Below are 25417 nucleotides of genomic sequence, written 5' to 3'. Positions count from 1 at the left end.
CCGGAAACCAGAAGAGCAGTTCTTCCATGTGCATGCATGTGCTGGGAAGCTGAGGTTCCAGTTTCCACATGTGTGCCGGTCACATGGTCTTCTGGTTTCTGCTGCGCATTCAGAAACTGGAAGCTCAGCTTCCTGATGCGCACCAGTGAACTGCTCTTCCAGTTTCTGTTGCTCCTGCACAGGCAAAGACCAGCTGCCCAGGGTGCATGTGCACTCTGGAACCTAGGAGAGCAACTGGTGATGGCTGGTGTGCCTGGAGAGATAGCTCTGTGTGCCACTTCCAGCACGCTGGGTTCACCATCACAGGCCTAGAGAAATGCCAGAATTCTCTTGTGGTATTGCTGTTTTCTGTGGTTTAAGTTAAGCTTTTACAAAATGTTGAGCAAGGGAACAGAGAAAAGGCCTCTTGAGCAATGACAGCCAAGCATAAATTCCCCACCTTTGGCTAGAATTTCCAAACTAAATTTTGCTTCTGAAGGTTGTCTAAATATACAGCACAGCTTAGGGAAAAAAATGCTTTGAATGCCAGGAATGGAAACCCCATCCTTGGCTCTCCTCCTTCATTTGGAAAGAGTAAGAAATGAAATGGAACAACATCAGCAGCTAACACTGTAACTATAGAATCTAGTGTGTGAATGGTAAATGATCTTATTCAGTTCACGTCAGTTCAAAATATTTTGTTATGGGTCACAGACGTTTTAAACACATATCGTACCTGCAGGCCAAACGCAACTGTACCCCTCCACCTCCACATACAGGATATCTAAAAATATTTTATATACCAAGTAAACAGCTTCACTTCCTTAAATTTAGTCATAGTAACAGAGTTCAGATAATGTATCAAGTTCACAGAGAAAGATAACTAAGGCAAAGGGTACCTCTCCATGGCAGAAGTTGTCCCTCCTGGGCTGGCTCCAGATCTTGCTGCTCCCCAGCTAGCTACAGTGTGCCAGGAATTATAGAATTAGCTAATTCTTTTTAACATTGAGGCTCTGTGGTGATGACATTATCCCATTGTTAGGAACCTTTGCCTCATCCTGCCTTTAGGCTCTCCTATTCCTTCTAGGTCAGGGATGTCAACCTAGGTGAGGGGTGTCAACCTCAAGGCCCGTAGGCCGGATTTGGACCATGGGGTGCTTAGATCTGGCCCATGAGGCAGTCCTGGAAACAGTGAAGGAATGGCCTGTGGTGCCTCTGCCAGCGAAAATGGAGCTTGGCTCTCCTGAGCTCCATTTTCACTGGCAGAGGGCTGCAGAAAGCCTTCACAGCCAAAAATGGAAGCAACCCTCAATGAAATCGAGTTTGACACCCCCTGTTCTATGTCAGGAAGTCCCAAACTTTATTGTATTTATGTATTTGTACCAGATCCTGAAGATGAAACTCAAATACTTTGGCGACCTAATGAGAAGGAAGGACTCACTGGAGAAGAGCCGAATGCCGGAAAAGATTGAGGGCAAAAGAAGAAGGGGACAACAGCTAATGAGGTGGCTGGATGGAGTCATTGAAGCAGTTGGTGTGAGCTTAAATGGACTGGTAGGTAGGATGGTAGAGGACAGGCAGGCCTGGAGGAACATTGTCCATGGGGGCCGTGATGGGTCGGACACGACTTCACAACTAACAATGATTTGTATCTCACCTTTATTATTTTTTTATAAAGAACTCAATATAAAGAACATATCCAACATTTCTTCCTCCTATTTTCCACACAACAACAATCCTGTGTGGTGGGTTGGGCTGAGAAAGAAAGACTAGCCCAAGGTCACTTAGATGGCATTCATGGCAAAGGTCTGAAACTAGAACTTATGGTCTCCCGCTTTCTGGCCTGATGCCTTAATTACTAAACCAAATTGGTTTTCTTTTTGCCATCACATTTGCCTTTAGTGTAATCTTTAATGTACACACCTCCCCTAAAAATTCAAATTCACAAAAATGAACAGAAGTGAACAATGAAAACAATGCAATGCAATGCAACTTTGGAAAATGTGGATTTATTGTTAATAATGTGCCATGAAAAGTTTTTCACACCCTCTGGACTCTGTCTGCAGACTCACAAGGGAGCTAACATTGAGTCACTGTACATCTCAGTTTGGAAATTTTGTTCTAGAGGTAAGCCACAGACTTTTCACTTTTGCATCAGACACCTGTTTCTAAATTGTTTAGAAGGAAAGCACCTTGGACGTTTTGTAGCTGTCCCTTCTTTGCGAATGCCCAGACTTTTGCAAGATACAAAGCATCACATGCAAGATTCACCTTTATTAGGTAGATGCGTAGCATATAAATTTAATAAAATAAGTAAGAACAGGAGACCTAAGGGTAGTTCTTCTAATAACTATGAGTTCTTTCATAGAGTTTCTTTGCACATTTCATGTACAAGACTCATAGTTGCCAATAAAAAAGCATTAGAGAGAGATAACAATTCTCATATCACACATCACCTGTGAGTAGAGGATGGGCATTTTCATTCTTCTGCTTTGCTACTTAGCTCTGCTCTCCAGTCCACCTTCTGGAGAGGACTGTTCCTCTGCTTTCTTGAAACTCTTGATCACCTTCACCAGTAGCAAGTGTGTGCCACACAACTAAACCTGGCAATTATTAGCAGATGCGCTAAGCACAAGTCTAGAGTTGGAACAGAGTTATTCAGATGTGGCTATGACTAGAGGCCATTCCTATCCATCTGGAAGGGAGCAAAAACTTTCCATGGATTGGAAACATCTCTGGAATTCGTGGTTATTTGCTGTCTGTGCTGTAGATCTGCTTGGTTTCATATTGATAAATTTCCAAGGCAGATGAAAAATGAGCAAATACATAATATCAAAATACAATATTGTTTAAGGACCTCTATTTTTCTTTGCTTTTATTTAATTTTGCAGTGGGTTGATTCTGCTGCTTTTCTCATCAGCTTAACTCCCTGAAACATCCCTCTCTTTTTATTGGTTCTAAGGTTAAAATGTTTATGGGATAGATTTCTATTAAATTCTTTACAAGCAAGGGGTGAAATAATATTTTTTAAAAAGGCAAAAATAACAGAAGTAAAAAGTAGTATAAAACAAAAGGCAAGGGAAACTGGATGTGAGGATATACAAGTTTCAGAAGAAAGGCTAGACACCAAGAAATAATAACGATCATAACTTCTCACACACACACGGAGAGAGAGAGAGAGACAGAGAGAGAGGGAGGGAGGGAGGGGGAGGGAGGGAGGGAGGGAGGGAGGGAGGGAGGGAGGGAGGGAGGGAGGGAGAGAGAGAGAGAGAGAGAGAGAGAGAGAGAGAGAGAGAGAGAGAGAGAGAGAGAGAGAGAGAGAGAGAGAGAATATGAGAATGAGAATATATATAACCTGGCTAAGATGAAATGTTAAACCTAAAAGTCAGACCTATGAGAAGACCATAATATATTGAGCTGCAAGTAACATGGTTTGCTACAAGGGAGAAAAGATGGAGAGATAGTCAAGGTTGAGGTTTTAATATCTCACAACTACATCAAGGTAGGAAGGAAACAGACATCAAGAAAAATTAACAGAATTTGTATTCTGTTCCAAGAACCAAATGCCACATATATTTGATCAAAAAATGGAAAAAAAAATACTGGACAAGATACCTAACACTGAGGCATTCATTTGCTTTCAAATTAAATGGAAAACATGCATATTTACTTTATTTATAGCAAGGCAAATTCAATTACAGAAATTTGTTTAAAGTTATTAAATAGAAAACCTTATTTTGCATTTGATACATTACTCTAGGTCTGTGCCAGTCCTTTGAAGCAGCCCAGACAAGAAGCGGCAACCATGAATACTAAAATTACTTATTGTAAGATTGCAGTAGCAGTCTTCCAAGTCTGGAAGTAGCTCTCCCCTCCCTCATTTTTACTCTTCCCAAAAGTAGGAAGGGTTATTTCTGAGACACTCCTTCCATCCCCAACCCTCTTTAGACTCAGATTTTGTTTATCAGATCATTATGTAGGCTACAGTTCTTTCTTCTGTCTCACAAGGTCACTAATTAACAAAAAAAAGACGATAAAGCTAGCAGGAAAAAAATGAAACATTAAGATAGAATGGTTTGTACTGTACCACTGCAGGGTACACAAAACTGCTCTATATCTATGGGGATACTCAGCCATCCAGATCACGGTTGTCCCAAAACTGCTTTTTCAAGAGGCAACTGGACTTTCTGGTTTTTCTTTGAAGACATTTCTCTTCTCATCCAAGAAGCTTCTTCAATTGGATGAGAAGCAAAGAAAAATCAGAAAGTCCAGTTGCCTCTTGAATTGTCCTGCTCTAGATATCTCATAATTTCAGGTTGCAGATTGTTTGATATTTGGATCCTAGCATTGTTACAAGGGATATGCTTCTCTTCTCTCTCTCCCCCCTCCCTCTCTCGCTGTTCCTCCATTTCTTATCGCTGAATGTTTGCCTCTGCCTCACTTCCAAGAGCTCTTTATTTTCTTTTCACTGACAGTAACCAGGCTTTACAGCCTGGAGGCCCAGCCAGAGATGGAACACAGAGTGACCCCTCCCTCCTCCGTTTCCTAACATGGAAAGAAATATACAGCTGCTTCACTTGTCTTCCCAAGGTGGAATGAAAGCTGCTGGAGAAGAAACAGAGAAAAAGAGGATGGAGAGGAAGAAATCTCTTCACATCTCTTCTAGGAAGCAAGGAACTCCAGTTCAGAGAAGGGAGATGAAATAATCCAGGCCCAAACCCGGCCAAGAGTTTACACCCAAGAGGCCTATTTTCTGAGGTCCTTTGTGTACCTGTTGCTTCCCACTCCTCAGGCAGTGCACCCACAAGTGCTGCCTGTAGTCTAAGCTTTGGTAAATGTGACTGCAACAAGCAATTCTTTTTCGGTGATTGGCTCCTTGCCATGTTCTGCTCCTCCCAAAACCTTGGGACACATTTCTACACATTCTACCATCAAGTTTTTTTGAGTGGCCAAGGACATGCCACAGTTGTTCTGGAGTAGAAAGACCTAAGTTCCTTAAGTTATTTTGGCACCCAAGCCTCTCACATAGGCATCAAAAGTACAATAAAATAATAAATCACCTTCTAGTCTTTGATGAAATAACCAAGTGGCTTCTAAGGAAACTGCCTCGTTATTTCTGGCTTTGAGCACTTTCTGGGTGCAAATTCTAAGAGTTATCTAACTAAAAAGACTCTGTTAGAACATTTGGATGAATTCAGCAGAGTGAATACAATCTTGGAAATTTCAACTTTTATTTTAAGATGGTTTTTAGAGGAGAGGGGAACGGAGGATCATGTGTTAGTTGACAGCGTCTACAAAATAAACAAAGGAAGTCTCTAGAGATGTGCTATAAGAATGTGGTATGAGGAAAAGAACTTTAGCATAATTATCACAGATATTTTAAATGGCTACTGTTTGTGCTATTTCATTTATACTTTGGACACATATTTCCTCATTCCTCATCTCCCTAGGAAATCAAACACCATATGTTATATATTGGAAACTTTCTCCTTACAAATTATATAGAGAAACTGTTAAAAATTTGGCATAAAGCACTGCAGTGTAAAAGAAATCTATGTATTTTTCTAAAACGAGTTCCTATCACTAGGATGTTTCTTGGATAAGGCAGCTTTACTTTCCAATGTGACTGAAAAACATTAGAACATCTGAGAGATATGTTGTAAAGAATAGGGGGCAGAAGTGACTAATGCAGCAACATGTGCTCAAGGGATAGCCTTTTTTTCCCTCCAGGAAGCAGGAAAATACAATGAGAAGAAGAATTTGGAGCAAGCCAGGTGTAGCAAAAATCCCAGTTGTATATCATGAAAGATCTGGGAAAATGGCTTTGGAGCAGATGTAGAAAAGGCATTGTTATTAAAAGGAAATGACAAATATCTTAATGAAACTAAGTAGAGCCTTCTAAAAATATCGCTTAGACAACCAAATATAGACTATTTCAAAAGAAAAAAAAGATAGGTTTTCCAGATGTCTAGCTTTACCATTTAATAAGGTGCCTTCAAGTCATGTTGACTCCTGGACTAGTTCCTGCAATCTTTTTGGCAAGTGGTTTTCAGAAGTGGCTTGCCATTGCCTTTTTCCTATGGCTGGGAGGAAGTAACTGGCCCAAGATCATCCAGAAGGCTATGTGCCTAAGGCAGGAGTAGAACTCATGGCCTTCCAGTTTCTAGTCTGGTGTCTTAACCACTATACCAAACTGGTATAGTCTGGTATAGTCTCTAGGCTTTGGAGCAGTTTTACTGCTACTTTGACATTTTTATTTTTCAGAATTCAGGAAGAGGGATATATAGGTAGTCCTCAACTTATCGTCACACTTGAACCCCAAATTCCCGTTGTTAAGCAAGATGGTTAAGTGAGTTGCACCCTATTTTATGACCTTTTTGCCACAGTTGTTAAGTAAATCATAGCAGTTAAGTGAATGTGGTCATTAAGCAAATCTGGCTTCCCGCATTAACATTGTCGTCAGAAATTGGCTGGGAAGGTTACAAGTGGTGATCACATGACCCCGGAACAATGAAGCTGTCATAAAATATATGCCAGGTGCTAAGCACCCAAATTCTGATCATGTGACCATGGGGATGAAGTCATTTTTTTTCAGTGCCATTTCAACTTTCAGCAGTTATTAAACGAATAGTTGTAAGTTCTGTATTAGTTTTAATAAAGCTGGGTGTTACCTGGGTGCTTGCTCCTCCCCAGAGAAATTGGCAGAAATATCTAAGTAACCTACTATGAAGGTCATAGCATAATTTACATTCTAAACATGCTCAGATTCAGAATGGTTTGATTTTTCTTACGAGACTTCCTTTTTCTCAAAAGATAAAAAGTAAAAGTTTCCCCTTTCCAGTTGTGTCTGACTCTAGGGAGTTACATTCATCTCTGTTTCTTAGCCAAGGGAGCCAGTGTTTTTCCAAAGACATTTCCATGGTTATGTGGCCAACATGACTATATACTGAGACGCATGGAACACCCACACAGTAAGGCATGAGTTTTCAGAAATAGCTCTGCTATGTTCACTTACTACGCCCTCACCTCTGTGTCCTATTTTGATTATGCTGAGTGACTTGCTCATGAATATGTGTCATTTACTACTGTCACGTGCCATGATCTCAGATTCAGATCTTCTTCCTCCTCAGGTCCAGAGAAGTGCAGGCTGGCTACCTTAAATGTTAGCACCAACTCTTGCGATAAGTACATCACTAATGAAGGAGAATATGTGTAGGTCGGGGTTGGAATGAGAGATCCGTGGTGGTCTCTGAACTTGGTTATTTTCTTACAGATGTTTCATTACAGGTAACATCATCCGTGCTAGTCCTGATTGATTAACTAATGAGGTTACCTAGTATGGGTAAGGAAACGTCTGCAAGAAAACAGCCAAGCTCAGAGAGCACTAAGGGTCCCCCGCAATACACCAACTTTGGTAGCTAATTTTTAGGAACTGCCACTCAACTTGGACTCCTTTTCTACTAATTTCTCTTGCCAAAAGTCTTGCTTATTCTTTTATTAAAACCTGGTTTGTTATACAAGCTCTCCAAGGAGCCACAGCAAAAATGGCCATGGCAGCACAGAACTCTTCTGCTAAAGGAGAGGGGCCTGTCTTTCAGTGTGGCAATTGGTGTTGCCAACCTTCCTCCTCCATGTGACAAATATTGTTTTCAAAGACAATCTTTTATCTGCCAAGGAAAATACTACTTTTGTCTTAGATCATCTTGGAGGAATGTTTTCAGCCTAGCTCAGCAGCAGGATGACAATGAGACAGAGGTCCTCCTGTGAGAAAAGGTCATCAACCTGGGATAAGAGGGGCTTTTACAGCTGAGGAAAGGTGTCTGTGTGAATGAGCCCCAGCATTTCACATGAGTAATCAATATCTGTTAGGACAAACTCCTTGTATCATGCAGATCAGCACACAATTCCCCGCATACAGCTTTAAAAAAAAATTTTTTTTAAACACTTAAGCATATTGTCAAAAACATACATAAAACTTACATACATCACTGGAACTGCATATTCCTTCTTACAGCAGATATCTATCGGTGCATCTTTACAAATATTGCTTCCCCCTTTATACATATGGTCCCTTTATTTCTTACTCCTTTACTTAGTAATCAATGTTTGGTCATTTGTATCAGACAGTCATTGTTACCCTCTTATATATCTTTTTAAATCCTCCTTTTCCTACTTTCTTATCACTAGTGTACAGCTCTTTCTTGATCTCTCACTTCTATTATCTTTTTCTCTTTTTGAACTCACTGGAAAACTCCTATTAGAACAGGGAAGTGGTTCATTTGGTCCAGTTGCAATTTAATCTCAAAATACATATATTTCCCTGAGATTTTTAGTTATGCCAGTTTTTGGGCTGAAACCTTACATTCTAGAAGGAAACAGAACATTCTGGCAACAAAACATTCTGTCTTGCACATAACTACTTCTGACACTGAAATGTCAGTGAAACACTGAGACTCAGGAGGTCATTTTCTATTGTTATCCTCTTTGTTTGGGGAAAAGAAAACTTGGAGCAATGGATAAAAGTAAACAGCAATAAGAACAATAAAAAGTTAAACATTAAGAATGGGTCACGTGATAATATAAGCATCTACACTGGGGAACAGGCTGCCTTGAAATGTGGAATCTCTTTTCGTAAGTATTTTTAAGCTGCAGTAGGATGAGTTGCAGAGAGGTGTGATGGCTTAGCAGTGAAGATGCTTGCCTCCCTCTCCGAAGGTTAAGAGTTCTATCCTAGGTAGAGACAGATGTTTCTCTCTCAGGGTGCTAAGAGAAAATATCCACGTAAGCGTCAAGAAGGGCATCCAGTCAATAAACACTCAGCTCCATTTAGTCACCCTACCCCGAATTAAGAGGTCACAGGGTTGTAAAAAAAAAAAAAGTAGGATGAACACCTATCAGATTTGCAATAATGATGTCATGGATTTAAATGGATGACTCTCTGAGAATCTACCCAGTTATGAATTGTTGGTTTGCTCTTATATTTTATGCTGTGGCTGACTTTCAGGGTAGGATGGGAGGAAGATAGGGGACCAGAAAGAGACATCCTATTCTTTTACTCTTCTTATGCCAGTATAAAATGTGTTAACCCACAATGGAGATAACTGGAGATTCAGAGGGCTCCAATTCTTATTACCCTTTGACAAAGCACTGGAGTTCTATCCGTTTTCCTAGTCATTTGGGCCAGGTGGCGTTGATGATGGTGAGTGGGGCCAATTGTTTATCTCTAAACATAGATATGTATCTATGCGTATGTGTTGTTATTAGATGATGGTTTGTGTTTTAATCTAATGAGCCACACAGAATCACTTGTGTGAAATGGGCAACTATAAAATATATCATAAATAAATAGGTGTTAAGCAAGAAGGCACAATTTTTTCTCTCCCAAAACCCAGTGATGGTCAATTGCAGAGATGCAAAGAAAAAAAAATAACCCCAAACAATTTGGGGTTCGTTTCCTTCCCATTATGTTAGATCGCTTAGTTACATTACTTTTTATCTTACCAATGTAGAATGTGTTTGGAGCGGGCTGGTCTTCTAGTGATGACTGCAAGATGAGTGAGGTTTGTGAATCATGACGAATCCATAATCCCACACCAAGAATGATCCCTCCTGCCAGCTGAAAAGAAATGGGGGAGGGAGAGGAAGAAAACAGATCAATACTTCAGGGATCCCATTAAATAAATGGAAGAAGTGCTCATACTATAAACACTTCATTAAAATATGACAAATAGCTTATATAGAAATCTACATTTTGAAAAAATAACCAATCATCATATCCATAAAAACAGCTGATTTACAAAATTAAGATTAAAATCCCGCTATCTACACATCATTTTATACTTACTTATACTTTCAAACTTGATTTTTTTTTATAAATAACTCAAATCAGTGAGCATAACTAATACTCTTTCCTTCTCCTATTTTCCCCACAACAACAAACTTATGAGATGAATTCAGATAAGAGAGTGACTATCGAAAGCAGTGGTGGGATTCAATTTTTTTTTACTACCGGTTCTGTGGGCGTGGCTTGGTGGGCGTGGTGTGGCTTGATGGGCGTGGCAGGGGAAGGATACTGTAAAATCTCCATTTCCTCCCACTCTAGGGGAAGGTTACTGCAAAATCCCCATTCCCTCCCGATCAGCTGGCTTGGGAGGCAGAGAATAGATGGAGGTGGGGCCAGTCAGAGATGGTATTTACCAGTTTTCTGAACTACTCAAAATTTGAGCTACTGTTTCTTCAGAACTGGTCAGAACCTGCTGAATACCATCTCTGAAGTCACCCAGCCAAGCAGAGTCAATGGAGAAGGCAGATTCACTTAACAATTGTGTTACTAATTTAACAACTGCGGTGATTCATTTAATTGTGGCAGGAAAATGAGGCAAAATTCATTTAACTGTCTTATTTAGCACCAGAACATTTTAAGTTCATTCTTAAATGAACTTAAGTCGTTGGTTAAGTTGAGGATTATCTCTACTGTAGAATTCACAGCCTCCTGGTTTCTAGCCTGGTACCTTAACCACTGGACAAAACTGGTTCTAATATAATTATGAAGGAATCTTTTGATATAAATCTATCTTAATGTCTTCTTGCTTTTGTACTAGTGAACATTAATCCAATTGTCAGGAGACATTTAAGTATCCTTCACCAGTTTCAATTTACTTATGGATGACAGAGAACAACCGCACCCATATGACTTCAGAAAGGCTAAGCAAGCTTGGACCTGATCATTCCTTGAATAAGAGACTACCAAGCAATTATAAGAAGTTGAAAAGTCATCCTGAAAGAGGGCAGTGGCAAACCACTTCCATCATCTTCACAATATACATCAATGATTTTTATGCAGGCGGAGGAATCAAGCTTGACGTAAATACATTACCATTATGCTTGCTTTAAGCAACTAATAGAGAGATTAAAGTGGTATAGACATTTGGCAAAAGAGGCTCTACAGGCCTTTTGGCATAATTTTTTCAAGCATTTATTTGGCAGAAATTGCTGTGCCGTCCAGATTTCTGTGAAGCCAATTCCATCAGCAATAAACTACGCAGCAGAATAAAACTTGCAGGGCAAATAGGGTTTATTTTCCCACCTCTGAATAGCATTTGCTCTATCTTATTTATTATTATATATGGATAGTATTATATATGGTATTATATATGGTACCATATATAGTATTATATATGGATGCTGGATGGATGGGACTATGTTCCATATTTATTTTCCTTTCCTGTTCCTATATATGCATATGTTTATATTGTTTTTAATGTATTGATTTTATTGTATACTTTTCTTTCAGAAGATTTTGCACAGGAAACTGTAAAATAAATAAAAAACCACAATTCTTTTTAATCAATTATTTGTGAATTACAAACCACCTGATTTCACCTTTTTATAGAAAGAGCCTCAACAGTTTTTGAACCGAGGTCAATGCCTATGCCTACAGGTTACACAAAGCTCTACTAACATATTTAACAATCAAATCAGTTTAATCATTTAGCTAATATTTAACTATTACTATTATAGGGTACTAGAATTGAAGAGACAGTTCTAATTTCTATTTTGCATTCAGTGCCTAATTCCAGATTCCAAGTCTTGAACAGGGACTGCTGATGTTCCTTGTCTCAGGAAATACTCTAGTCCCTAAACTTAGACAAGGGCAAAGAAATCGACTAAATAGGTGTTAATACAGAGATTAAATGTCTGCTGAAATTCTGCTGAATTCCACCATCATAGTGCCTGGTGGAATTCTGCTGAAATTCTACCAGGCACAATGCAGATTTTCAAGTTCATTTTTTTAAAATATTAAAGTCAAAGCATTATTTTTGAAGAAACATATAGAACAGACAAGAAATTGATTTCTGTGCCCAAAAATTGTTTGTATAGAACGCTATTTTTACACAGCTTTTTAACGATCAAATATATAGATATTGTAGATCTATAGGTTGTGAGTCTATAATCTGTGTGTATATACTATGTGTATACACACAGAAACACACATACACACGTACATAAAATGCAAAATGCTTAAGGGTCTATCTGAAACACCAATTCAATGGAAACATTTTTTATGACAGGTTAAAGCCTCTGGATTATCGTTGACTAAATTGCCCATTCTGCTTGATTGGTGGTGATGTTAATCAGATGTTCAGCTATATCAGCAGATTCTTATTTTAATATCCATTTGCTTTGGGATTAAGACTTTTCCTCTTTTGGGCCACTTGGGAAGCAAATGTACATATTTGAAATTTTGACATGTACACTGAAACAAGATTTTCATCTTCTGCTTTGAAAGCTGCTAGATATATTTATTAATAACTTTTTACATTTTAATCAAAATTACATCAGAAACTGATGCTGTGGTGCAACTTAAAATATATAAAAAAAACCAGGAAAGCTGTTTTATTGGAATAGCTGAACTTAATAAATGATTAATACTTTAAATCAGCTGGTTATGGATGGCTATTTCAAATATTTTAAGAAATTAGGTTTTTAATTTGACTTACTTCCAATGGTTAAGAGTGTTTGAATAGAAACCAACAATCTACTTTTATAAAACATGAAAGTCACATTTGTTATTTATTTAAACGTGAAATGAAAAATTGGAAATTAACAAACCCAATATGATGTTGAATTATATTTCCAAACACGGCATTGTCATCTCATGAAGAAGAACTTTGGAATATGGCAAAAGAGGATTATTTTAGGTAACTGGAAAAAGGCTGTCCTCCAAATATTAAGGAATAGATCCATGATATTAATTTGTTGATTTACTTTGGAAAAGTCTCTACATTATAAAAGTGAGAAAATGATATAACATGTTGTTTATGGTCTTGATGTAATGTTAAGTTTCACAACTGAATTAATTTACTGGTATATGGCTATTTATAGTTATTATATAGCTATTTTCCCTGTTAATTACAGGTAATTTTGTTAAGTTTATTTTAATCACTATATTTAGTTTCTGGCTTTCCCCCCCACAATATAATCATTATTTACTTTATTTTTTGAGTTGGCGACATAGACTTTTTTTTGTATATTGGTATTTTAAATAGAGTTTTAAATACTGTAGATGCAATTTAAAAAAAAAAACGTATCTTGAAATACCCAGTCAGTTTACTGACAACATGAGGATAGATAGATAGTCCCATCTGGGTATTTTTGACCTATGAAGGGTCTTTTGTACAGAGATTATCAAGTAATGAATATGTATGTGTGAATTCATCTTGCTAGCTTGGCAGTTGCAATAATTAGCCCCAGTTACAGGACCTGAATAAGACCATGGAAAGAACTGAAATGCAGAGAAAGCATAGACAAACTGGGTCATTAGACAAGAATGCAAATTAAAATACTAACGGTTTCAATGACAGATTTAAATAGGAAAATATGAAAGGTGATTAAACAGCAATGGCACTTTATTACTTTTTATTACTAACATTTCTGTGACACTTAGATAGGCATACATAGAAAAAACAGAAGATTAAAAACTACCCAATAATAAATAATGCATATTGTAACAGCAAGGACCAAACAAGGATAGAAAATCTAAGATTTCCCAAAAATGTTTTCCTCAAGAACTTTTACTTCTTTACAGAAAATTCAGAAGGCATCAAGATACCATCCTCAGAGCGCTGTACAACTTTTCATAATCTGTAGAATTAGTACTGTATAATAGGAAATGAATTGGTATTTTTAAAGGCTGCTTATAATAATTCCAATTCTACCTGACAAATTGCCAGCATAAAGGATGTGCAAATTAAGAGTCTAAGCACTAGAACAGTAAAATAAAAGTTATGTTGTAAATATGCAAGAAAAAATATCCAAGCATCAAATAGAAATTTTAACCACTCCATTAGCAAATGTTACTTATATTGAACTAGGTAATCTATAAAATATTTTTACACACACACACACAATTATTTCCACCTATTCTTGCTTTGAGAAATTTGGCCAAAGACGAAGTGTATCAAAAATGAACTTCTAAACTCTCCCCCCATCCTCAAAAAAAGGAATATTCATCACATCATTACACTACACAACAACTGAAGTCCTCTATGTGGTAGACTAAACAAATATTAAGGATTACAAAGGTACAAGATTTAAAGGCACTAACACAATAGTAAAACTGGAAGACCGATAACATTAGAATTTTAATGTCAAATCATAGTATAAGATGAAAAATAAAAGCTGAAACTCATGGACTCAAAAAGAGAATTAATCAAATCAGCAACTTCATTTGCAGGCTGCATATGTTCAGCAGGCAAGTATGTCAAACTATCAGCCAAAATGTTAAAGTCTACCTGGATTTTATTTGGCTCCTTCTTGGAACTAAAGAAACTATTTAGTGTTGGCACAGTAATCCCTGATTTATATTGTACCACCAGATAAAAGAAATTGCATTGCTGTTCATAAACAGGAATAAGAAAATGAAAGACTCTCACAAATTCCAAAATTGTTTTTCCATTCAAAATAAAAGAAAAATGACAAATGGAAAATTCATCTATGTCCATCTTCCCAAGCAAACTATTCTAAATGCCCTTCAGAAGATTACAATTCTCTGCAATTACAACACACGGCTAAAGCAATGGGCTACATTTACCGTATCATTTAAAGATGCTTGAACTAATTGCTAAGTTCTAAAACTTTAGCCAAACTGATTTTACAGATGTCAAAGGTTTTTTTTTTTAAAGAAACTTTCCATGTTCAATCTCTGGTTCTCTTTCAGAAGGAAATGTAACTGGAATTATTCTTCATATTATGAATATTCTTTGTGTTCAATTTTAGGAAAATACAGCTATTAAAAAGATGAAATCATTATCCGAATCCAAAGGGTCATGATATGCCCTATGTCTTACAGTGCTTTTTAAAGCCTAATGTTAGTTTTTTAATGTCAACATTAATGAGTGTAACATTATTTGGCTTTTTCATCCAGAATTGACCGTAACACTGAAAAAGGCTGAAGATTATACCAAAGTATTTATTGTACAATAAAGCTTTTGGTCTTGAGCTGATTATATAGTAATACAATCTTCACTGTACAGTTACTTAATGTTTTGTGCATACTGAAAAGGGAAAAGGGAAGATAGAGCAATTTTGGCAATTAAAATACCAAAAAGTAAAGAAAGGAAAAAAAGACTATCCATTGTCTGACTTTCTCCTTTTTGTGCTGCTGCTAATTTTACATTTTGATAAACATTAGGAACCTTTTAAAAGTCAGAGTGCAAATATTTGTATTTTCCATGCTGCATGTTGCATGCCTTTTTAAAGTTTAGTTAGCTTCTTTGTGAATATATACTGTTAAATTTGCCACTGTTGCATATTTGCCAAGTTTAAATTCCCAAATGCTTCCTTTCACTGCAAAAAACCTGTGATAACTAAGATACTTTAGTATGAACTGTTAAAGTAAAATTGCTTTTTGTAACAACATGAAATTCTACCAAAAAATAATTATTCTGCCCAGTCCCAGATCTGTCAGAAAAAAAAATTCAGAGGCAGCTCCAGATTGTGTGAGACCTTCACCATGGAAATAATTTCGGAGAATGCTTTTGCTTAGCCTCGCAGCCTCTGAAAATCTTGAGAAAAGGGGTGGGGTAATGCTTTCCTGTGCTTTTTGGAGCTGCAGAGGCTGCATAAAAATGGTGTCTGTCAGTGGTGGGTTTCAAAAAATTTTAGAACTTATTCTGTAGGTGTGGCCTATTTTGTGGGAGTGGCTCGGCGATCATGTGACCAGGTGGGCATGGCCAACTTGGAAAATGTGGTGAAACTCACTTAGCAACACTCTTGCTTAGCAACCAAAATTTTGGGTTCAATTGTGGTCATAAGTTATCTTTTTCTTTCTTTCATCTCTCTCCCTTTTTCTTTCTTTCTCTTTCATCTCTCTCTTCCACTTCCTTTTTCTTTCTTTCTTCCTTTCTCTTTCTTTCTTCCTTTCTCTATCTTTCTCTCTTTTTTCTCTGACTCTCCCTTCCTTCCTTCCTTCCTTCCTTCCTTCCTTCCTTCCTTCCTTCCTTGTATCTCTCCCACTTCCTTCCTTTTTGTCTTACTCTCTTTCTCTCTCCCTCCCTCTCTCTCACACACATCCCTTACAATTATATTCGTAGATATATTCTATGAACTAAAACCGGTGCCCAATAAATCCTATGATCACGGCATTCTGTGTCCTATAAGCCAATTCACAGAGCTCCCAATTCAGTCTCTTACCGCTCTGGGAGTTCACTGAATATGGCTAGTTGTCCTGTTATCTCTTAGCCTTGGTTCCTGCCTTTTTAGCAGAGCGGCAGAGAGGGCTAATTTCAGCATCCCCGCCTCCTTTATTTGTTGTCTCTGTTTTCTTTGTTACCTGTGTTTCTCCGCTCGCGGCTCGCAAAGGAAAGAGGCGGGGATGCTGGCCGGTGCTCTCTTCATTTACCGCAGCTTACCGGCTGCAGCCCTGCCTGGCTGGGTAGCTGGCCGGGAAAGCAGTGAGGGGGGAGCGCAAAGGAAGGAGGCAGGGATGCTGGCTGGCGCTCTCATTTATTGAGGCCTGGTGGCTGCAGCCCTGCCTGGCTGGGTGGCTAGCCAGGAAAGTGGCAGTGCGGGGGGTGAGACAGACAGACTCATTTCCAATGAAGGGGGTGGGGAATCCATGCAATTTCCTCTGTCTGCATGGATTCCCCACCCCCTTTATTGGAAATGAGGCGGCTGCCAGAGAAGAGAGGAGCGCACGCCACATGGGCTTGTCCAACAGCCGAAGAAGGAACAGGAGGCATGGATTCGGCTGTTGGACAAGCCCACATGGCATGCGCTGTTCCCTTCTCTTTGACAGCTGTCTCATTTCCAATGAAGGGGATGGGAAATCCATGCGATTTCCTTCCTCTGCATGGATTTCCCACCCCCTTCATTGGAAACGAGGAGGTTGTCAAACAGAACGGAGCGCATGCCACGTGGGTTTCTCCCAATCTTCCGCTCCAGCAAAGGAAGTGGGAAGTGGATGGGAAACCTGGTGCGGACAGGCGGGGAGAGAGCGCGAGTGGCAACTGGGCGGGCAGGGGGAGCAAGTGGTGACTGGATGGGCAGGGAGAGTGAGCAGGGGGAGCAGGCCAGGGGAGGGAGTGTTCAGGTACGGGACCTCCAGAAGAACGAGTATGGGAAGCCACACTAAATTTCACTAACCGGTACACCCATACCAGTCAATACCAGCTGAAACCCACCCCTGCTGTCTGTGTGTGTGTGCTCTCATGCAATTTCCCGAAGATCTGGAGACCACGCAAGAGTACACTACATGCTCATGCAGTTTCTGCAACTTTAGAAAATAATGTTAATAGGATGGGCTGGTGTCAGCATCACTGCATTAATTTGTCATTTGTAACTGATGGATCCATGATTGACCAGATCCCTATGGAAGTTCAAAATTATCCAAACGGAGTTCACCAAACCTAGGACATTTAATTCACCAGCATTTAAAATGTTATAAAGAACTCGGATGTAGCAACTCCTTTGCATTAATTAAGATGTTTCTTGTTGAAGGCCAGTTTCTCCAGATGTGCTCACCAATGGCAGATAACACCGACTCTTTTAGCAAGAAAGCAACACATGCTGGAGTAGAGATAGAAGCTTCTAAACAGCTTCTGCCACAAGAACAGAAAAACTCAGAATCTGTCTGTGTCTCTTTAAGGAAAGTTTGAAAATTTGAGAAATATGACATGACATAACCAAGCAGCAGCATTCTCTACTTTGAGTCAAGAACAGCCTTTATTTCCCATGCTAACAGAATAATTAAACATTCTGGTTTTAATAAGTGTTAATAGGATTCTGGTAGGGATATGTGTATGTGTGTGTGTGTGTGTGTGTGCACTAATGCAATTGTTAAAAATTAATCATAAAGTAAAAATGTGTTCATTAACCTCTTTTTATAGATTCAGTATGAAGTAATAAAAAGTACACATATAACCCATTTGTTATATATCTACCGGTATCTCTACTTGTCAACAGATCTTTTTTGAAACAACATTCATGCAACATGCTTTACTAGGTTAAAGGTGGACTTAAGCTGACATGCAAACACAAATGTGTGTGTTTTTTGTACAATTTTGTCATTTACCTGCAATACATAATTTTACATAATTCTCTTTTAAGAATGTAATTCAATGTAAATTTCAATCTTTACTTCCACATACTCTCCAATTGGTCCCAAATTTATATATCCAGATTTTTTGTCCATTTTATCATACAATATTTAACTCGCTCTTTAACTTGTTTCAATTTTCAATAAACGTTTATACCTCACAATTCCAAAACAAAATTAGTTTTATCCTTTTCAAATTTATAATTCTTCTTGAATTATGATAGGGAAATATGATAAGGAAATCAATGCCATGTAAAATAGTTTTGATTTTAATTGTGGATTAATATACAAACTATTCACTGAGTCTTTTTCAAATTTGCTAATATAAATTCTTCACCCAAAGTCCTATAAATGAAACACTTCACATCTTTTCCCCCTTATATGTGTTTCTTGTAAACAAAAATATATTATATATCTTGTTTCAATTTTTGTCAATTAATGAAATCTTTTTTCTTTTTGAAAGAGCATTTGTTCTCTATATATTCCATGTTAAAAATCTGTAAAACTTAAAACATTACAACATTATTAGAGTTTTCAAAATTACTTTTTACCCTGCAGAGATAACAAAAGATAAAGTACCTATAAGGAAGAAAACAAATTAGTTGGTATATCTGTTTTCAATGATCGCCATGATGGTTTTAGAAGTGAATTTTTGTGCACTAAATCAAAAGCTTGGTTTTGGGAAAAAGAATGTTTTGTTGGATATAAATGTCAAACAGATTCAATCTCCAGCAAATTGCATTGCATCTAGGCTCCAAGATGTGTTTTTAATCTTTAAGTGCTATAGCATGCCAAATTTCTATTGGGAAAGCTAATTAGGCTCTTCTTACATCAGATTCCCAGATGAACCCAGCACTCCATTAGGCCTCTAAGTGAGGTGTTAGGGACACTGGATCAATTTCTTTTTTTCCACTTCTATCCTCTTAATCCAAAAATGGTCCTCATGTTATTTGTAATAGAGTATATAAACAGTAAATTCAAACAGCTGCTGGGAATATAATTCATATCAATCTGCTTGTTATAATTAAGACTGAAGTTCCACTCCTGCCTAGGATTATGAAAGGCCTTCCTGATCTTTTACTTAATAAAAATATAACTTTTATTAAGTGTACTGTATGACTGTTAAGTCATGCTGAGAGAAGGCAGTATATATGAGGTCGTAAAGACAACATGTATTTCCTCCAGCTGCCCTTTGATTTGGAATCAGACTGGTAAATTGTTTTCCTTACTATGTACAGTATAAAGGCCTTTCTATTCTTTTGAAATTTACTTAGATTAATATTGAAACACAAAAGGGAAATCCTTTAATGTCGTCTGGACTGATAAAGCACAAAAAGCTTCAACAGGAAACAATTGTCCACACTATATATTTATTTTTTAGATTTGTTACATCAAACCTTTCCTTCAAAAATAGGCACACATACAATTCTCAGGATTTAGATACAACCAAAATGTATTGCCCAATTATATTCTACATATGTTTGGAAGGGGAGGGGCGGTGCCTACAAGTTAGTATTGATTAGTGGAGGTTGCTTGAATCCCTGCAGTTTTGTAAGCATCATTTTCATAATTGATTTGTCATTTGCCATAGTGATGACAGTGACTACCAAGGTCTCAAAATTGGCTTTGTGTCTAACACAGGACTAGAACTCACCGTCTCATCATTTCTAATCTTGACCATTGCACCAAACTGTCTCTCTACTATTTACAGAAAAAGACAATTTATTTCCAACATTCAGTCATCAACTGAATATTTTTCTTTTTTCTCAAATTTCCTTTCTCATACTTTAAAGATAGGAACATTTGCTGTCCTCCAGGCATCTTCATTCCCCAAAATTTCTCAATACATAAAGATGCAACCAAATTATCAAATCCCTTTAGTATCCTAGGACACATTTATTCTATCACTGGAGGTTTAATATTCTTCAATATATGTAGGCAATCCTGTTTATGTCTCTATCAAGCTGTAGCTTTAATTATAGTCCTTCAATCTACTCATGGAACATTGCTCATGGAACATTTACACTCTTGTAGAGGGCAGAAGGAATGGCCTGGAAGGACAGAAGGAAGAACCACTACCAAGACAAAGGTCAGATATAAGGGGAATAAGCTCAGGCCAAAAAAGTAAGTTGAGTAAAAGTCTCAGAAAGGCCTCTCCCTAGACTGCCATTCCATTTCCAATGTGTATCAATTTTAAGATTTTTTTTCAGTTACCTTTATGTCCTCTACTTATTCTATTTTATTTCCTCCTTATTGAATAATTTCCAATCTCTCTCTATCTTTTATATTTCTATTAGTTTCCACTGCCATGGAATTGAACTTACTATTGTCTGTTTATTAAAATCTGTTTGTTAAAATTGAAGGCTATTACAATAATAAATTGAATTCCATGACAATTCCAGGCCAGCTGTGTATGTAATCTTCACTATTTGGCCTCTATTTCCAATATATATCCTCCTTTTTTTTATTAGGGTTTTTTTATAAGTTACATTTGTTTCTTTTACTATGTTCTATTGCACTTCCTCTCCATTAGAATAGTTTCTATTTTTTCTCCTAAACCTCTTGTTTAGGATAAAATCAAAAACAGCTGATCCCCTTGAATCCTCATCTAAGATTCTTTAGGAGAAACATCATCCAGGCAAGTCAGGAATTTCCTGGAGAAGACGTGCTTGGTAGAATTTGTCAGGATGTCAGGATAATTAATCTGCCATCTTTGCAAATCTTTCAGTACGGCAAGTAATAGTAATGTGCTTGGCTGGAAGTGAACACAGTCAATAGTATTGTTTCCTTTTAATCGCCTTATTTTGTTCCAGATGCTTGCAATAGGGCCACCAAATTCATTCCCATGGATTTTTATATCATCTGTTATCAATCTTCATTTCTTTTTATATGAGCACATTATAGCAAGCAGTGTATGCTAATAATTCTACTTATGTTTATTAATGCACAGTTCCCCACCCCCATATTAAAGAGTTTGACATAATTTTATTTCCTGTAAGAGGAAACATTTTTAATGGGCTAGTGGACAAATCTGAATTCTGAGAAATCATTGTTGCTGTTGTACTTACCTATTCACCACACAACTGCAATAAACTGCAGTTACAAACCACTGATTTACCAGAAGACAAGCTGAATTTAACCCATCCCTAGATTTTGCTTGGGGATCTCACCTGTTTTTCTTTCTTGTTTTGTAAAAAAGTACATCTTCCATTGTTAAGAAAGTACATACATCTTCAACTGGAACAACTTGTCTACAGAAGTTCATCACTGGAGATTTTTAGGAAGAGGTTGGACAACCATTTGTTTGAAATGTTAGAGGGTTTCCTGCTTGAGCAGAGGGTTGAATAGAAGATCCCATCTTCTAGGACAGTGGTCTCCAACCTTGGCAATTTTAAGACTTGTGGACTTCAACTCCCAGAGTTCCTCAGCCGTCTAGGAGTTGAAGTCCACAGGTCTTAAAGTTGCCAAGGTTGGAGACCACTGTTCTAGGAGATAGCGCATTTCACAAGACACTGGGTTTGTATGTATTTTTTTGGGTTCTTTATAGAAGAATTGCCAACTACTACAGTTACTCTCTTTGTCCTCTTGAAGAAACAACTGTATCTCTTCTCTTAAAGGCTCTTTTTTCCTGCTCAGAATGATCTCTGTTTCTTTTCCAAAACTTCAGAACTTGTTTGGTGTGCAAGAATCTGGAAGCTAGTTGATTCCCAGCACTGAAAAATCTATGTATTACTAAAAGCATCTTGTCAGTTTGTAACCTTCAATTAGCCCAAATGGTTCATCACAGAACATTATTTTTTGAATCAAGGAACCTCAAATTCGTTAAAGAATGTGTACAAAATCCCATTACTCCCATGCAATTGATATTTTAAGGATCTTCACATTAGTTGTAACAGCCACAGTCATGTGGTCACAATTTCCAATGCTCCCTGCCAGCCTCCCACAAGCAAAGTTAATAGGGAAACCAGGAGGAAGTTGAAAATGGTTCTCACTCCCACTGCATGTTTGCTTGCCTGTGGTCATTCTGTTTATCTGTTTAGGTAAGAAAATATCTCTGAGTCTTGGGTTTTCTAGTACTTTCTACATCTCTTACTTCTGATTGACAGTAAGGTAAGGTAAAGGTTCCCCTCGCACATATATGCTAGTCGTTCCCCACTCTAGGGGGCAGTGTCCATCTCCGTTTCAAAGTTGAACAGCCAGCAGTGTCCAAAGACGTCTGCGTTCGTCATGTGGCCAGCATGACTAAATGCCAAAGGCACATGGAACCTTCCCACTAAAAGTGGTTCCTATTTTTCTACTTGCACTTTTACATGCTTTTGAAATGCTAGGTTTGCAGAAATTGGGACAAGTAATGGGAGCTCACTCCATTACATGGCGCTAGGGATTCGAACCGCCAAACTGCCAATCTTTCTGATCCACAAGTTCAGCATCTTAGCAACTGCGTCCCCTAACTGACAGTATCACCATGCAGATTATTCCTCCCTTTGATCTCTTTGTTGTGGGTAATCCTTTCCTGGGTCATCTCCTATCAAGAAATCCCTGTAATTTTTTTTAAGATATACTGTAAGCTGTAACCACTGGCTGCACAATTAACTTCAGAGGTGAAACTGTAGTATTTCAATCAATTTCAAGAGTTTAAGGGCCCCACCAAAAGAAAAGATTTTACAAGAGCAAACCGTTTTAAAAAGGCTTAGATAATGTGGTCTCTCTTCAAATATTTCAAAAGATGTCATTCACCAGTGATGACAAAAGTTACTTTCAAATTGGAAAAGTACTGTATATAATCAAACATCTTATATGTACTACAATCAGGTCCTCAGAGAGAGGGGGCAACTACAAGTCTGTGGGATCTTTTTTAACTAGAACTCATTTGCCAAAGTCAGGTGTAAAGTTTATAATAATTTAAACTAGTCATTTCACACAAATATTCTTCCTGCTAACCTCAAGCTTTCTGTGTTTCGACTGATTTATTTGTTGTTGCATTCCTGTAACACAGCAGCTCTATAACTGATGTTCCCTTGGTGACTCAAAAACACTTTATATCACTAAAATGGAGCAAGAAGCAATACTGAATTAATCTGGGGAAGTGCCATTTTACTGCTGCTGTGGCTAAAGCAATGGAAGCTAGACATCCTGGTCAATTTTATTACAGATCAATACTTAGATATATATTTATAGACCATAATTTATCATCTCTTTAGCCCTACTCTAGGGAGGCTATGGGATTTCCTTTTTGAAAACTCACTAGACATTTATCAGAGATAATAATCCCTTGAAAATGGTCTTGGGATACAGAATCAAGAAATGACATAAAGGTTTGGCCAATTCTGTGATGAAATCCTGCAGGGAAGTCAGACAGGAAAATGGAGGAAGGAAACCAAATTCGCAGTGTTCAGATGGCATAGCCTCAGGGGGGCTGTAAAAAAGGCTTTGACCTTGGAAGGAAAGCATTCCTGAATGCATACAAATTCCTGTATACACAAGATCACAGACACAGCCTCTGGAATCCTTTCCTTTCTTCCTTTTCCGCCAGCCACAGAGATACTGTTTCAAGGAAGAAATACTGACATTCTCAAATTTGCTTCTACTCACCATCCCCCCCCCCCTGCGCTTTACCTTCTCATGGAGTAATTGGACAGGAGCTGAGAAGAAATTTGACTGGGAAATATTACACAAAGTAGCCCAGCTAAAATATACTTGGACTAAATTGTGACAAGGTACTTCCCATCTGAAGAACTATGAAAAGGAGGTTTAGGAGGCTATTGAAAACAAAGCTGGAAACTAACTCTTGGTTTTGAATGGTGACATCCTTATCTCTCTGCAATAGATCCAAATCATTTAGTATCACAAAAAAGTTTACTTCTGTCAGTACTGTTAAAGAATCTCTTATCTAGGATCTGTCAGGCCTGGAAGCCATCTTGGGCCTTAGATCTTCAGGCCTTCCACATTTAGTGCTGTGGGAAACTGGGAGGGGGGATTACATGAAGCTGGGGAGATAATCAAAATAACATTCCTTTCTCCCAGAGTCAAGGCCATGCTGCCCTGCACCTTGAGGGGTATGACTGGGGAGTATTTGCTAGTTAGGACAGTGCATTGATTGGACCATGTGATGAACCTGTGGGTGATGGGACAGGGACTTGGACTTTCTTTTGGGTGGGGAAAAACTGAAAGCTTTCAGATTTGGATTTTCCCAGATGTGCCAATATGACATTTCTAATAAAATGGATCTTTGAGGAATGCTTAGTCTCCGAGTCGTCTTTTATTGGGGGTGTTGCTTGGAACCCTGACAGGATCCTTATTTGTAGCCACTTGCCTTTGTATTTAGAAACTGTAGTTGAAGGAGAGTGGAAAGGAGGAATAGACAAACTCTATCCGCAACAATCTTTAACTGTCTTTAAACAGCACCATGACTCATTTGAACTGAGGAAACCACTTGGAAATAGTATGGCTACCACACCCTACCTTTTCTTCCCATCTAAATAGATGATTTAACAATCCACATATTTGAGAGTTAAATTGATTCAATTATTCAGAAAGAAATATCAGGATTTATCTACAAGGTTAAAAGTGTATCTGGTTTGTTTGTTTGTTTATATCAATTTATATGGCTGACCATCTTATCAATTTAAATGACTAACAAGAATACACACAAAAATGCATGTGTAATTTTAGAAAAAAATATAACAATAAAAGGGATGCTTCCTGCTTCCCACTAGCTAACACACTAGCTGGTGAAGGGGGTGGGGTTTTGGGAGGCAAAAATGTTGTATTCAGTGTATAAGACGCACCCAGATTTTCAGCCTCTTTTTTTGAGGGAAAAATGTCCATCTTATATTCCAAAAAATACAATATGTTGAAGATTAATTCAAGTAGAGCCAGTTTGGCATAGTGATTAAGGCTCCAGGCTAAAAACCAAGAGACTCTGAATTACAGTTCCATTTTAGGCACAAACCCAGTAGACTCCGCAATGGTAAACCACTTCCAAAATCTCGACAAGATAACTGCAATACTGTACTGATTGGAAGGCACTAAAAAATTAAAAAAGAAAAGTCCAGAGTAGAAAAATAATTGATAGAATTTTTGTCATTGATTTCAAAAGGCTCAACAGCATGTTCTGGGTCTAGAATATCTTACCACAAATCTTAACTATGTCTGCCCGATTCCTATCTTATATTTATCACATGGCGATTTTTTAAATACATTTCACGCTAATAACAAGTATCTGTTTTTCAGCAACTGCTTTTTTGTTTTAATTGTCTTAAACTGCACAGAATCATAGGAATGGAACAAGAGATAAATAATCTAAAATAAATACTTTCTGATTTTTCTAAGCAGCACCAT

At 37.8% G+C, this 25417-nt stretch overlaps 1 protein-coding gene across 1 annotated transcript in view; it reads right to left on the bottom strand.

The window, feature by feature from the left end:
- Nucleotides 1-25417, bottom strand: part of CD81 (CD81 molecule) — a 70319-nt gene that overhangs the window by 29972 nt on the left and 14930 nt on the right. Inside the window, exon 2 of the mRNA XM_014067288.2 lies at nt 9481-9595. Within this exon, the coding sequence (XP_013922763.2) occupies nt 9481-9595 (115 nt within the window). The remainder of the gene's footprint in view (nt 1-9480; nt 9596-25417) is intronic.

Source organism: Thamnophis sirtalis, unplaced genomic scaffold, assembly GCF_051295495.1.
Source record: "Thamnophis sirtalis isolate CommonGarterSnake01/CBP01778 unplaced genomic scaffold, rThaSir2_p1.2 scaffold_1, whole genome shotgun sequence".
Taxonomy (NCBI): Eukaryota; Metazoa; Chordata; class Lepidosauria; order Squamata; family Natricidae; genus Thamnophis; species Thamnophis sirtalis.
Note: the sequence above shows the minus strand (reverse complement) of the source record. Positions and strands in the feature narration are given on the sequence as shown.